The sequence below is a fragment of the Rhinolophus sinicus genome, chromosome 17 (assembly GCF_057876585.1).
Source record: "Rhinolophus sinicus isolate RSI-liver-muscle chromosome 17, RSI-T2T, whole genome shotgun sequence".
Classification (NCBI taxonomy): domain Eukaryota; kingdom Metazoa; phylum Chordata; class Mammalia; order Chiroptera; family Rhinolophidae; genus Rhinolophus; species Rhinolophus sinicus.
The window spans coordinates 41695183-41710035 of NC_142517.1; the positions used below are offsets into that span (position 1 = coordinate 41695183).

The 14853-nt window shown below is 36.0% G+C and overlaps 1 protein-coding gene across 3 annotated transcripts in view; it reads left to right on the forward strand.

Moving 5' to 3' along the window:
- The window catches only part of NAALADL2 (N-acetylated alpha-linked acidic dipeptidase like 2), a 1226521-nt gene that overhangs the window by 1151108 nt on the left and 60560 nt on the right, over positions 1–14853 (forward strand). For all 3 annotated transcript variants that reach the window (XM_074328105.2, XM_074328114.2, XM_074328092.2), the window contains one exon: positions 12545–12638. In XM_074328105.2, coding sequence (XP_074184206.2) covers positions 12545–12638 — 94 coding nt within the window. The remainder of the gene's footprint in view (positions 1–12544; positions 12639–14853) is intronic.

The following is a 14853-nucleotide window of genomic DNA, read 5'->3' on the forward strand; positions in this document are numbered from 1 at the left end:
TTTATTTTTGTTGGCTTTTCAACTAGGATATACAGAAGAAAAGAATTATATTAATAATTTATATCAAAATGATAATATTAATGTATTAATTAAATAATTGACTTCTATGTTATTGAATTCATTATGATCAATACTCCTTTGTTTAATGATTGCATGTTAGGAAAAAATGTAACTTTTATCCTTTACTAAAGCACTGTTTTATTAAATTCTTCAAGGGTAAACTAAGACCGTGTTATTTTGCATGTACAGATATCTGGTGTTATGGTAAGAAAATAAAATCTCTGAAAATAAGCTATAAATAGAAAATAATTGGCCTCATTTCTCTTCCTGCATGATGTACATTTTATGTATGTTTCTTTAGCATTATTATAAACTTTGCTAAATCGATTCTGTAATCTTTCTTTCCATAATTGACTACTTTGGATAATATACCAAGTGCATGATTTGATAAACATACCATCACCCTTTTAAAAATGAACAACCCCTACTGTTTGCCACACCAGACCTGTAGTGGTATCAACAATGACAGAGAACTTGATTTCTGTTGTGGTAGTGATGGGAGGGAGTGTGTGTGTTGAGGGGAGGACAGTTAGCTCTGTCCACCCAAACACACGAATTTCATGAAATAGATGTAGATAAACAATAAAATACATTTTTAATATTTTAATTTTATGGTTATATAAAGATATGTAATATCCAACTAAGAAACTTTGTGTATACTCGTGTAAGAGCAAATGCTTGGCACCAAATCTGCTTCTGATTCTTTCCTGTATGACATGCAGCCTAGTGCTGTGCCTTCCACAGAAAGAATTTTCTCAAGGAAGTCTAACCTGATCCCCTCAGCTGCACTAGGACCCCTGTATATGTTCTCATAGCACCCTGTAGCATTTAGCTTTTTGATAACGATAGTCAGTATCTGTCTCCTCTCATGAGAAAAACCTGGAAATCTCCGACATAGTCTCTGACATCTAGCAGTACCCTATAAAAATGTATTTAATAATAGAAATGCCCTGAAGCAGTATGAGTATGGATGGATGGGTGATCACTGATAACCATTTTGTAAATGTTCATATTAGTTTTTAAGTATTTTTCATAAACCTGTTCAAAGAACCTGAAGTTGGAGTAATAACTTACAGTCCACTAAGACAGAAAAATACCAATCATTATGCAACCCAGATGACCCTCCTAGTTTATTTCCCTCTCTCTTCCAGTTGTATTATATATTTGTTGAATCAATGCCGTTTATTGTAAGAAAAATGAGAAAAATACTTTATTCGCTAAGGGCATCTTAGAGAATTATTTTACTTTACAAATCTCTACATCCCTTTTCTAGGCTCAGTACCAACAGTTATAATCCCTGATAGGACTACTTGTGCTCTTGATTTTAAATATCTCTGATAGGTGTAATCAGCCTGTAATGATCATTTGTTCACATTTGGTAAATGTTGCCTTAGTGGCCAGTAGTATTCCTGATTTGTTAAAATTCACAGAGTGGTTGGAAATGAAAGAAAAAGATACAGATCAGTCTAAGAGTCCAGATTCTGCAGAGAGAATGCTAGGTCTCAAATCTCAGAATTGCCTTGTACTACCTAAGGGGCCTTAGGAAAGTTACTTAACTGAACGTACCGCGGTTTTCTCATCTGCAAAACAGAATAAGGCTATTGTAAGAATTAAATTAATTAATTAATATAAAGGATTCAGAATAATGCCTGACACATGGAAATAACTCATAAATGTTAGTTGTTTTTATTATTATTAACATTGTATTGAAAAGTTAGTTATTAGTGAAACATAATAAAAATACTTATTTTTTTATTTGTCCATCAATGCATATATACTTCTATGCAAATTACTACTAACAATGGTACAAAAAGAAAGTCGGCATCTTAAACTATCTTTTTCCAATATCCTAGGAAATACAGACTTACTGCGTTTCTTCTCTAAGAACAATATGACTAGCAGTAGATACAACTGTATTACAAAGTCAAAACTATGACTACATGCACTAAAACAATAATCATAAAAAAATACCAATAAGCTAACCTGATTATTTCCAATTTAATGTGTAAATATATTTTCTCGGCTACATAGTAATAACAGATGGGTGATGGCAGTCACTGAAAAAGAAAAGATATCTTAACATTGAAAAAAATTATATCAGTTACTTTTGTGGTCTAGGAATAGAAAGTAAGGATTCTATTTCACCAAGAGATTTGCATCTCTTTGCCTTAGATTTTCTTCAGCCTGGAGAGCTGCCAATATACAACAACCCAGGGTTCAAATTTTAACACTTTCATGAAATCACTCTCACCCAGTGCCTGATGGGAGTTGGGGAGTCAATACCCAGCTTCCTTGCCAGGTGGAAGAGAAATTCTCAGGAACCTACTTTATAGTGGCCCTCAGGTTTTCTCCAGCAGCCCTGAGTTCCAGTCACCCACAGTGACAGCTGGCTTGATAAAATGCCTCCTACTGGCTGCCTTCCCTGTCTTGTCTCTTCTCATTATGCTATCCTCACCTCTTAACGTACTACTTGCACTCAAATGTTGTCTCAAGATCTGTTTCAGAGGGAACCCAAAGGAAGGCTCATGGTTAACTCCAGGTTGTGTGGTCAGTGTTTAGGCTGAGAACACAGAGAAGAGATGGGGCTTATAGCAGGAACTGAAGCTCAAAGCGGGGTTCAAATCAGGGAGCTTGCACTGAGGGATAGTTTCTTGGCAGCAGAGGTTATCTCAGTTCTTGAATGCCTTGGCATTCACAGGTGGTTAGTGTGTGTTTGTAAAAAAGTACACATTTATCTGTTTGGGAGAGAAAGTAAAGGCCCATCTCTTTCATAATCAAGTTAAATTACTGTGGAAACATACTCCATTTATATCTCCTTTATTCACTCCATATCCCATCAAGGTTCTGTCATGTCCAAGGTGTCCAGTGAGCTTTTGTATAGTCTGTCAGCTGTGGCAATTCTGCAATGAAGGCTTGTGCTATCCCACAAACTGTGTCCCAGAGTCCTTGCTCAGCCCTTGGCAGCTGTAGGAGGCATGGTGGTGACTGAAACATCAGTTTCTCAGGGTGCTGGAGTAAAAAGGACTTTCTTTCCTCCACTGATGTCTATGGCATCCTCTGATGTCTATGCACAGCGAGGGGTTCCCAAGTTTCCCCCTGTGTGCTAACACAAGTTCACAGTACTTTCCCTGTAGTAGGCCCATGGGCCAGAGGATCCAACACCAGAAGTTCCTATTAATAGCAACAAGTTTTAGGAAACAAACATCCTATATATTCCACATGGATAGAATCCTTCTCCTCCTTTAAATGAATTTCACTCTCAGTAGCTTTTGGAATTCTTCAATGATTTTTAAAAAACCCTTTGCTATCAAGAAACTTCATTTGAGACTTCCTAAGTCCATCAAAACTATTCTGATACCTTTGAAATCTTAAGCAGGAAAGGATGGGGGTCTTTTTCCCTCCCAACGGTGGAGTCTTGACTCATCTTTCCTGTAAGCTTAGTAATTCTCTACTGATTTTTATCTCTTTATCCCTCTGCTATTGAGCTTCACAGATATGTGTGAACAGTGGGCACAAGACCTCCTAAACATGCCGTTAAACCCTCTCCACAGAAAGCAGCCCTTGCACCATTCACTGGCAACAACTGGATCTCCCTTCCAAGGTGATTGGTGTCTCCACTTCCACATGCAACTATTCCAAGGCAATCCCTAGGAACACTGAGGGAACAGTGGTGGCATTTGAGTTTTGCTGACTGGTTTCTGTAATGTGAGTTTGGCCTGAAGTGATATGTTCTGGTAGTTGTGGAGGATATGTAAGTCCTTGATTTTCTACGACAGTCTTACTTTCAAGCAATTTTTTCCATAAACTTGCCAGATTATAGGTTTTTGAGTTGAGTGCTAGATACCACCTTTTTTTTTTTTTTTTCTTTTTTTTTTTTTTTTTTTTTTTTAGCTAAAGAGAACAGTAGAAGGAAAGTGACATGAGTCAGTTCTGCTTTTTGGGGTACACAAGAAATATATTTTGAATAAGTAACTGCACTATAGTTCAGCTACAAGATGCGGAATGGGTTAGAGTCAGATGTTTAGAACAATTAAGGGGTTTGTGGAGTGTTCTGGATGAGAGAGAATAAAAGTTTTAATACTGAATTTTAAGGGTATGATTTAGGGGTACATAGATTCTGTGCATGAATTTTTTGTAGAGCCACTTAATATCTCCTTTTGTTGGGAAAATAGTCTGTGTGTGTCAGCAGCGCATCCGCGCTTCCTCTCCTCTGTCTATGTTCCATCTTTGGAAAGCAATCCTGAGGTCTGCTACACTGCTTTTTGCTCTGCTCATCTCCAAGGTCCCCAAGTCCCTTTGCCCATGGCTAGCTGCCCTGAGGGTTGTTATCCACAGGGCATTTGTTGCTAAATTGGGAATTTTCTATTATAAAGTGACATAAATCAGAGTCAGGTCATTCAGAAGGAATACAGCAGCCTGAAGGGAGACTCTCACCAGACCATAATGTAGCAGGCAATGCCTCTGCTCTGAATGTTAAAGGAAGGGGGAAGGGCTCCTGACAGATCGCTGAACCATGGCTATATGCCTTGGGTGAGTTTTAAGGTTGGCTGACACCCCACCCTACAACCGGCATACGAACTTACTTCCCATTTCAAGGACTCCATTTCTGTCACACTAGTTTCTTCATGTTTCTCTAAAAAGTCTATGTTTCTTTCTACCCCAAGGTTTTTGCTCATTTTGTTCCCCTCATCTGGGATCTTTCCCCTTTACACTCTAGATTCTTGAGCCAAAAATATATACATGGGGTATAATCACATGGTGTGTTTAATGTAGAATAAAAAAGAATGCTTTCTAGGAAACAAAAGATTCCTGTTTATTAATTTTCTACTGTTAACTTCCTTCTCCAATTGTGCAACAGTGGTGTGACTTGTCTCTATCAGTAACATGAGTCCTAACAGAAGAAACTGTCTCATACTTCTCTTTCTTCTCCTGTAGCACTGTGGTGATCACACAATGAAGGCTCAGTAGATGCTAGTGGGATGGTTCTTGAGTCATCCACTGCTTGTCATATTATGTCACGCCATGCCATAGCAACCCAATCTCTCTCAATTTCTTTCTCACACTAACCTGTAAAACAGGTGTTATGAATATCTCACAGCCCTCCCTTCTAGAGTGGGGATATATTACATTTTAAGTCTGACTGAGGACATAAAAACAATCCCAGTATGATAGTTTAACTGACAGCTTTAGTGTGAGGTATAAACTATGGCTATTTCAATTTGGAATTATACAAATGGAAGAAACTGAGTGTTTCTGCCTGTAACTAAAAAAAAAAAAAAATATATATTACAGAACCATGGTTTGGTATTGCTTTAGTGAACCTATTTATGACCAACTGCATTGTTCATGCATTAACTAATAAATCCAGTGAAAGAGTTTATCGCAGTAATGGTCACCATACTGGTCAATGAGATACATTATTTGGGGGGGGGGTTGGATATTCCTACTCTAGATAGTCATAACTTAGTAAATATATATCTACATATATATATTTGTGTGTATATATATATATATATATATATATATATATATATATATATATATTCTCTCTAGACTGGTAAAGGAAAGACTGTGACAAAGAGAATATAAAGGTGTCATGCAGGGCGGCCTGCAGGGTCTCAGCTCCCACTCCCCACACAAGAACACAGGATATGGTGAGGCCAAAAAAGAACACCCACAGAGCCATAGGTAGGGGAGTCATACCACCATAGTCTCACTGGAGGCTGGATTCACACGATGTGCGACCTGCTGTCCGCTTTTCTGCCAAATGACCAGCTCCCCTCGCTAGCTGCAATCCGCTGTGCTAACTGCAATCCGCTCTTGCTAGCTCAGCCACCATCTTCTTGCCAGCCCCCATCTTCTGCTGACGCAGTTTTATTAGTGGCCAATGGCTCATTGGTTACAGCTGACATCCAACTAGCCACAGCTGATGGCCATCCAATCACAGTTGATGGCCATTTACTACCTGAGCCAGCACCTTTCCACATGAGGCTGAGAGTCTGGAAACTGCACTCCTGGCTCTGTCCCCACAAAAGGCAACGAGGCAACAGATTATTATGTACAAAGTTTAAGAAAAAATGGCTTACTGGATATTTTCCTTTATTACGTTTCTAAAAGCATTCTTTTAAAACTTTCACTACAACTAAAATTATATCAGGCTGAAGAAAGAAAATCTTTTATATGGGATAACTATCATTAACCTTTATTAAGCTTGAAATCTAGAAGGCTTTATTGTTAGTATTATGATCTAGCCTAACACCAACGAAACCACTAACTCTAAAGTTATCAATATTATTTAGTGAGAGAGGAAAGCCTTTGCAATGGGTGCTGTTCATTAACTCATTGTTCAATAAAATAATCCTTTCATTTTTTTAATACATTTACTTCTATAAAACATTATTTCTTGTTCTAATGTATTCTTCCTTTATTCTCTTGCCAGGGCTAGGATGGTCTGGGAAGAGAGTAGAAAGTGGGACACAGGGATTTTTGAGGCAGATTGCGTACTTGTAAAATTATTATAACGGAATTTCAGATAGCTCAGGGAACTGATGTCACCAACAGGGCACAGTAGGAATCACAACCTCCATCTTCCCACAAAGACCAACAATTACACAGCTATACAAGAACAAAGATAGCTCTGGGGTGCTCAGGAGACCCCCTAAGCAACTTCAACAGTACAGTGCAGCAAAATATAATAACCTAAAATAACCACACAAAAACAGTTGTAAAAACAGTTTTGTTTTGCCTTCCTCATCCCATCCCTTATGACAGCACAGCTCAGTGCCAAGAGGGAACTTCATGGCCAGAGAGAGTTCTTGTTGCAGGAAAACAGAGGGTAGAGTGAGTGACTAGCTTCTCCAACCTTTTGAGAAACTGCACAAAGGACCTGGCCCACCCCCCCGTCACTGACCTGCACCTCCATGTGTACCAGCAGCTAACCCCTGTGTGGTATGCACCTGCACAGTGCTGGTCTTAACTCCTGTCACCGGTCTCTGCTGTTGTGTGTGCACCCATGGCTAGCCCCCGCAGCCACATGAGTGCACACCCACAGCTTAGGTTCCATGGCTGCTCACGTCCCCACAGTTGACCCCAGCCCCTGCCCCTGGATGAAGCTCTTGCCAATGTGTGTGTGCCCGCTGCCAGCCCCTGCCACCATGCAGACATCTCAGCCAGCTCTACAGCCAAGCATTTGTATGTACACCACTGGTTCTGGTCACCACCACCATCTACCCTAGGACCTTGCCTCTGAGGACCCCAATAGCCCTTGCAGCCACTCAGGACCCCCTACAATGCTTACTGTCAAGGTTCATGCAATTGTTGATGTTATGGACCTGAACTGCACAAGACAATGAAACACTTCACCACCCTGAATCTTAACATACTTGTGAATTTTCCAATTCTGCTTGTCACTGATTTTCAGTTTCATACCATTGTGGTCAGAAAAAGATGCTGGATATCATTTCAGTTTTCTTAAATCAAGACTTGTTTCTGTGACCTAACATGTGATCTATCCTGGAGAATGTTCCATGTGTACTTGAGAAGAATGTGTATTCTTCTGCTGTTAGATTCTATAAAAGTTCTGTTAAATACATCTGGTCTAACATCTTGTTTAAGTCCAATGTTTACTTGTGGATTTTCAGTCTGGGTGATTTATCCATTGCCAAAAGTGAGATATAGAAGTCTGTGCTATTATTGTATTGCCATCTATTTCCTCCCTTCAGGTTTAACATTTGTTGTAGATATGTAGATGCTCCTATGTTAGGTATATAAACATTTACAAATGCTATATCTTGTTGGATTGATCCCTTTATATTATTTATTGACCTTCTTTGTCTTTTATTGCAATCTCTTTCTTATACAAGTATAGCTACCCCTGCTTTTTTGGGTTTTCGTTTGCATGAAATCGGTTTTCCATTTACTTTCTGTCTGTATGTGTCCTTAAAGCCGAAGTGAGTCTCTGGTGGACAGCATATAATTGGGTCTTGTTATTTTCTTCATTCAGCCACTCTATGTTTTTTTATCGGAGAACTTAGTCAATTTACATTTAATGTAATTATTGATAAGGATAGACCTACTATTGCCATTTTGTTCATTGTCTTCTGGCTGTTTTGCAATTTCTTTGTCCCTTTATTCTTCTCATGTTCTCTTCCTTTATGATTTGATGATTTTCTTTAGTGATCATGCTTAGAGTCCTTTCTCTTTATTTTTGTGTATCATTTTAAGGGCTTGTATTTTATGATTACCATGAAGTTTTTATAAAATATTTTATATTTATAACAGCCTATTTTAAGCTGATAACTTAAATTCAAATGCATACTAAAACTTTACATGTTTAACTCTCTCCCTTTTCCCACATTTCATCTTTGATGTCCCAATTTACATCTTTAACTTTGCATATCCATTAAAAATATTATAATTATTATTTTAATACTTTTGGCTTTGAACATTTATATTACATTTATAAGTGAGTTCCTTGACACCATCATGGAAGATTATTATGAATTTAACCATATATTTACCTTTACCAGTAAAATTTATAATTTCATGTTTTCCTATTTAGTGTCCTTTTCTTTCAGTTTGAAAAATTCCCTTTAACATTTCTTGTAAGGCTGGTCTAGAGGTAATGAACTTCTTCAGCCTTTGCTTGTCTGGAAAATTATCTCTCCTTTAATTCTGAAGGATGACTTTGCCAAGTAGAGTATCTTGATTGGCATTTTTTTTTTTTTTCAGCACTTTAAGTATATCATCCCAATCTTTCTTGGCCTACAAAGTTTATGTTGAAAACTCTACTGATAGTCTTATGGAGGTTCCCTTGTATGTACCAAGTTCTTTTCCTTTTGCTGTTTTTAAGATGTTCTTCTCGTCTTTAACTTCTGACAATTTAATTACTATGTGTCTTGGTGTGGGTTTCTTTGGATTCATCTTGTTTAAAACTGTTTAGGATTCCTGGGTCTAGATGTCTGTTTCTGTCCCCAATTTTGGAAGTTTAGCCATTATTTCTCTGAATAAGTTTTCTGCTGCTTTCTCATCTCATCTACATCCCCTATAATGCAAATATTGATCCATTTGATGGTGTCCCATATATTCCCTCAAGCTATCTTCACTCTTTTTCATTTTTTTTTCTTTTTCCTTTTCTGATTGGATGAATTCTACTGTCCTGTCTCTGAGTTCACCAACCCTTTCATCTGCTTGATCTATTCTGCTGTTGAACCCCTCTATTGAATTTTTCAGTTCAGTTATTGCAGTCTTCAGCTCTGTGATTTCTGTTTGATACTTTCTTATATTTTGTCTCTTTATTGAAATTCTCACTCTGTTTATGCATTGTTCTCCTGATCTTGGTAAGCAAACTTATGACCATTATTTTGAACTCTTTATCAGTTACATCACTTATTTCCATTTTTCTAGGGTCTGTTTCTCGATTTTATCTTGTTCTGTGTTTGAAACTTATTTCTTTCTTTATTGTCCTTGATTCTCTGTGTTGGTTTCTGTGCATCAGATAAAACAGCTATCTCTCCCATTGGAGTGATCTCTTGTACAAGATGAACCTTATTGTTCAGCCTGGCCCTAGTCCCTCAAATCTTTGTGATTGACCAAACCTCCTTTTTGTTTCTGGTAGCTCCCAGTAGTTGAGGGTGTGTCAAGACTTGTCAGTGTCCAAAAGGGGAGAATTTCCGTCAGCACCTAGGTGTAGGCTGATGGGAAATCAGACCCCCAGGCAGAAACTTTTGAAGTATGTAAATAAACCTCTTTCAGGGAAAAACTAGGATATGAGTATTTCTCTCTGCTGCCTCTGTTCTGAGCTCTGGAGGGATAACATAGTTAACAAATGTTTATTTGTTTGTTATATCCTGTGGAACCTGTGATTGCAAGACCCACTGGCCGCCATAACCAGGTTATCAAGGGGTGCATCTCCTGGGTGTCAGCCACAAAAGCAGGCACCAGACATGTGCACAAGCTCCTTTCAGGGGGACACAAGTGACCTGGAGTAGAGTAGAGGGAGAACACAAAGATGGCACTTGCCGATCTCCCTAATTTCCAAAGTTGATTTCAGTTGACACCTAGATGTATATTAAATTAGAAGCTTGACACTCTGCTTCTACAGAATTTAAGATATGCAGATAGGTTCCAAACCCTTCTCTCCTCAGGGAGAAGATGGGAGTTGTGAGCTCCCTCCTGATTGTATGTTCCCATGATTGGGTGCTTTTATGGCCAGAGTATATCTCAGACTTTATAATCCATTTTGATGTGTGCTTTTTCTCTTTAGCTCAATGTGTAGGAAGCATTCAGCTAGATTCTGGATTTTTTCAGAGGGGATTGTTCCGTTGGTAGCCATAGACTCAGTGTGTCCTTTGGAGGAGATAAGTTAAGGAGGCCCCTATGTTGTCACCTTAGACTGGAACAGTAAGTCTTATATTCAATGTTTTTTAACACAGGATTAATTCCCTTACAACCTGCTTCTAGGCTTGTCAAGACAATGAAATTAGACATTTAGGTATAAAGCACTTTGAAAAGAATGGGGCCTTATTTAAATATAAGGGAAGTTTGCTTTGACATGACTGAATAAGAGTGAATTCCAAACTGGGTGAGAAGAGTTTGCAGTATGTTTAATCGCTTCTCACTTCATGGCAAAGCTTACACAAATCTCCCTTTTCCTTATGAAGCTGCAAATAAAGCCGATTTAGTCTAAACAGTCTATTGTGTGCCAGCTGACTTAGAAATCCCAATATGTGTTGCCAGGTTCTTTTTGAACGAAACAGCAAGGTGGCTAGCTGGCTTATATTTCAGTTGCTTGAGCTACCAAATGACTAAAAAAGGAAAACAAAACAAATTTCTCCAGCAGCACACAGAAAAGTCACCTTTCTCCTCCTTCCCCATTCTTTCATTTTAATCTTTTGTAATATGTGGTTTCCAGATTCCAAAAGTGTAAACAAAACATGTCTATTCTGTAGTTTCTATTATCCAGTGCAAATTGGAAAAATAAACTGTAATGCTTCTTAATCTTCTTTAAAAAATTCCTTTTTGCAAATAATTTATTTCCAAATATCAGTGTTATCAGTATTCCTTGCATGATTTGGATGGGGTAGGGTGGAATAGAAACAGGATTCATATTAATCTATTGCAGATAATGCTTTTATTTCCCTGAAAAAACATAATCCAAGTAGGCAGTTTCCCAGGATTTTTGTGATCACTATCCTGGGGATAAAACTGCAAAGATACTTTAGGCATTGTGGGAGAAATGGTTGTTACATTTGGGAGAAAAAATATCTCAAAGAAATAAAGGAATATCAAAGTTTTTTGTGTTTTTTTTCTCTTTGTTTCTAAGAAATGTATTTCTCCAAGCATATTGAATAAAAATAAATTGAATTGTATTTTTATCATAATACATACTGTGTGAACAATTGGGAAATATAATTTTTTTAAATATTAAATGGAATTTCACCCTAGTTGAATATGTAGATTTGAATGTTTAATATATTTTCCCTGTAAGTTATATTGTTTATGTGCTCTGTACTATCTCAAGTTAGTGTGTTAATTTCCCCTGTAGTTTCACAAAACAATATTTTCATTCACTAATGTTTCATAGTTTATTAATAACAACAACATGGCCACATTTCCCTGTGTGCCAGCTGAGGGCTGTAAGATATATTGGGACATTTGTTAAACCCTGGTAAATATTAAAGATCAGTTAAAAGAGAAGGAGAGTAGCAATAGCATTTGCTACAAGTCCTGAGATCCTTTGAGATGTATATGAATGCACATAAGTTATTCAATCTATTAAGCAGATGCTAGTTCAGCTGTAGTGCACATGTTGGTTTTCAAACACAGTGTCGGAGTGCTGTGTGAAAATTCCAGGTATGAGTTTTGGAGATAACATTTAGAAGTTTTGTTGTTGTTGTTGTTGTTGTTTTTTAATTTAATTTAAACATTGCCCTAAAGATATGTAAATGGTGTTAGTTTCTATAAATATTAGAAAAGTAATTAAGAATACAGTAAAGTATTAAGGGAAATAGTACCTAAAATTTTAAAGGAATTTTTTTAGATTAAATTATATTTTAAATGAAATAAATGGATCATTAATTTTGTCTTGAGCTCTGCTTAGTTCAATAACCAGATATTGATTTTCAGTTCCTCTCTATTGTTTTATCATGTGACATTCTGAACTGTTTTATGAGGAATTGTTTTAAAGTTTAAATACTATAACTCCAACTCCAGAGAAGACATTTCTTAATCTTTAGCTTAAAAAGGAATAACATTTTATATTTCCATGCTATTCTGAGACATGAAAAATATACTGAGACATTTGTTTTTCTTTTAGAAAAATAAAATAAATGGGGTTTAAAAGAACAAGAGATTTTATAAAAGTCTATTCTTCCCTTTGTGTTTTTGCTACTCTGGATGTATGAGTGTATGAAATAATAAAAAACAAACATATTAAAACCCTTAATACTGAATGCTTGCATTTCTTTTTTATTTTTTCTTTCAGCTGTCAGGAGAGGTGATTTTGCAAATTGCCAATGAACCTGTTCTGCCCTTTAATGCTCTTGATATAGCGATAGAAGTTCAAAACAGCCTTAAAGGTAATTTTTCTTTGAATTATAGTAATTTCAGCAAATGAAAAATTGTTTGACTAATTTTCAACAAGAATGGATAAAATTATCTGCTGTACTAACTACACCAATATGGAAGTGCTTCCTACAGAGGGTTATCATGAGAAGAACTGGGAAGTATTTTGGCTGACATGTGAACAGGAATGAGGTGTGCTTATGTGTCAGCAAGCATAAGGTCACGTATCAGATTTTAAAGGATGTTCTACTATTCTTTTTTTTTAATCAAAGAGATTTATAATTTCAAGTTTTTGTTATTATTTACAGGTTCCATATGGAAAAATATGGTTCAGGGATTTTTTTTTTTTTTTTTACATTTGTACTTAGCATTTAGTCAGTTAAACATGATTTGCTTAGAATATTCTCCTTGAGGATTGGTTTCTCTGAGGTATGGGTCCGATCCATTTCAGTGAAGTGTTGGCTCATCCTAGATTAAGGATGAAGATTATTTCCATAGTCTCTATTTCAATTCCTTCATATTTGAATATATCTGTTTCTGCAGAATTCTGATACCACCCAAATAATTACCTTCATTTCCCTTTTATCTACATATAAATCTTTTAATTAAGCTTATAATTTGCCTTTATTAACCAAATACACACAAGTCAGTACTGTCATTAAAGAATGTACCCTCCCCCTTCTCTTTGAGTCACACATTTTACTATCAGATTTGTAATGAGTCATTTGTAGACAAGTACTTTTTAAAACCAAAGCCGATATTTTAACCAGAATAATCCTTGGAAAGTGGATCACTCTAAAGAGCCAAAGATTTCCAGTATCTGGAAGTGTAATACTTAATCCCCCAGTGATTCTTTTGACTTTTATTATAGTGGCTATAAAACCATGACCTTGGGAACAATTGAGCTAATATTGAGTTCTATTTGTTCCCATACTAAATGACCTCATATTTCTCTGCTTTGGTTTATTTAAGTTAGTCTCTATATAGCTTTCTTCTTTTCTACTTTTGTCAAAGTTCTATCTCACTGTTCCCAATGTGACTACCTGTAGCACTCACTGTGTCCTCCACTTCTAATTTATTATATCTAGAATATTTTGGGCTTTGAGACAGAGTCACCAAGTACATGACATTTTGCAAAATAAAAGTAGAGCTGGTATAAATAAAGGACTATAAAGTTCTGTGAATATTAAGGATTATCCTTTTCTGTAAGGATTTCTTTTAAGCATCTATTTTACTGGTTCTATAGACTGTTTTGCTTTTTCTTTAATTCTAATTTTCATACTTAAGAAAATTTAGCTGGTACTGTGTAAACATTTAATTTTTGTTCAGAGAACAAAAGAAAGATATCATTATTTATATAACACAGATTAGTTCATCTATAAAGGAATAACTGGCATCCATAGAAGGAACCTCAAAAAGTATATTGCAAAATACTAACATTGCATGATAGAATTGAAAATGATTTACAAGTTGCTTTTCTGAGTCCAAATGTTCTATGATAAATGTATACTATGTTTGCAATAAACACATAAAGAGTTTTTTTAAAAAAATTAAAGAAATAAAATCAACAAAAACAAATATATTAGCACTATTGCCATTTGAAATAACAAGTTTTATTATTTTTTAAACAATTGGGTTTACTTTCTAAAATCCATAAGTAAACACATTATTTTAGCATTATAATTATATATAATTTGAGCATTTTAAGTAACATCAGCTACTTCGAAAGTCAAATAATGTCTTAATGAGTAATTATAAGAATTATATTATAACTCTGGTTTTGTGGGCATTTAGGGATCCCTTTCTAATCTAAAAATTAGTGTAGTCTCTCTCCCCAGAGAATTACTTATGTACAAAAAATGTGCATACATTTCTCATTGACATTACAAGACCTCCTGAACCCACTAATTCATTCATTTACCTTATACTTTTTGAGTATCCATGTACTCTATTCCTGGTACAGTTCTATGATAAAACAAACAAACAAAACAAACAAACAAATCAAGCAGCTAAATAAACACATAAAACAAAATTAAAATCCCTGAACCTAAGACACATACGTACATGGTGGAACAAAATTGCCATAAATCAAAACAATTTTTAAATTAGCATTATTCTAATTTAATTTGTTCCAAAGTAATTGGAACAAATTTGCATTCTCAATGTAAGTGTTATAGCAGAGCTGATTGTACTTTTTTCCAGAGTACAGAGAAGAGATCTGGTCTGGGA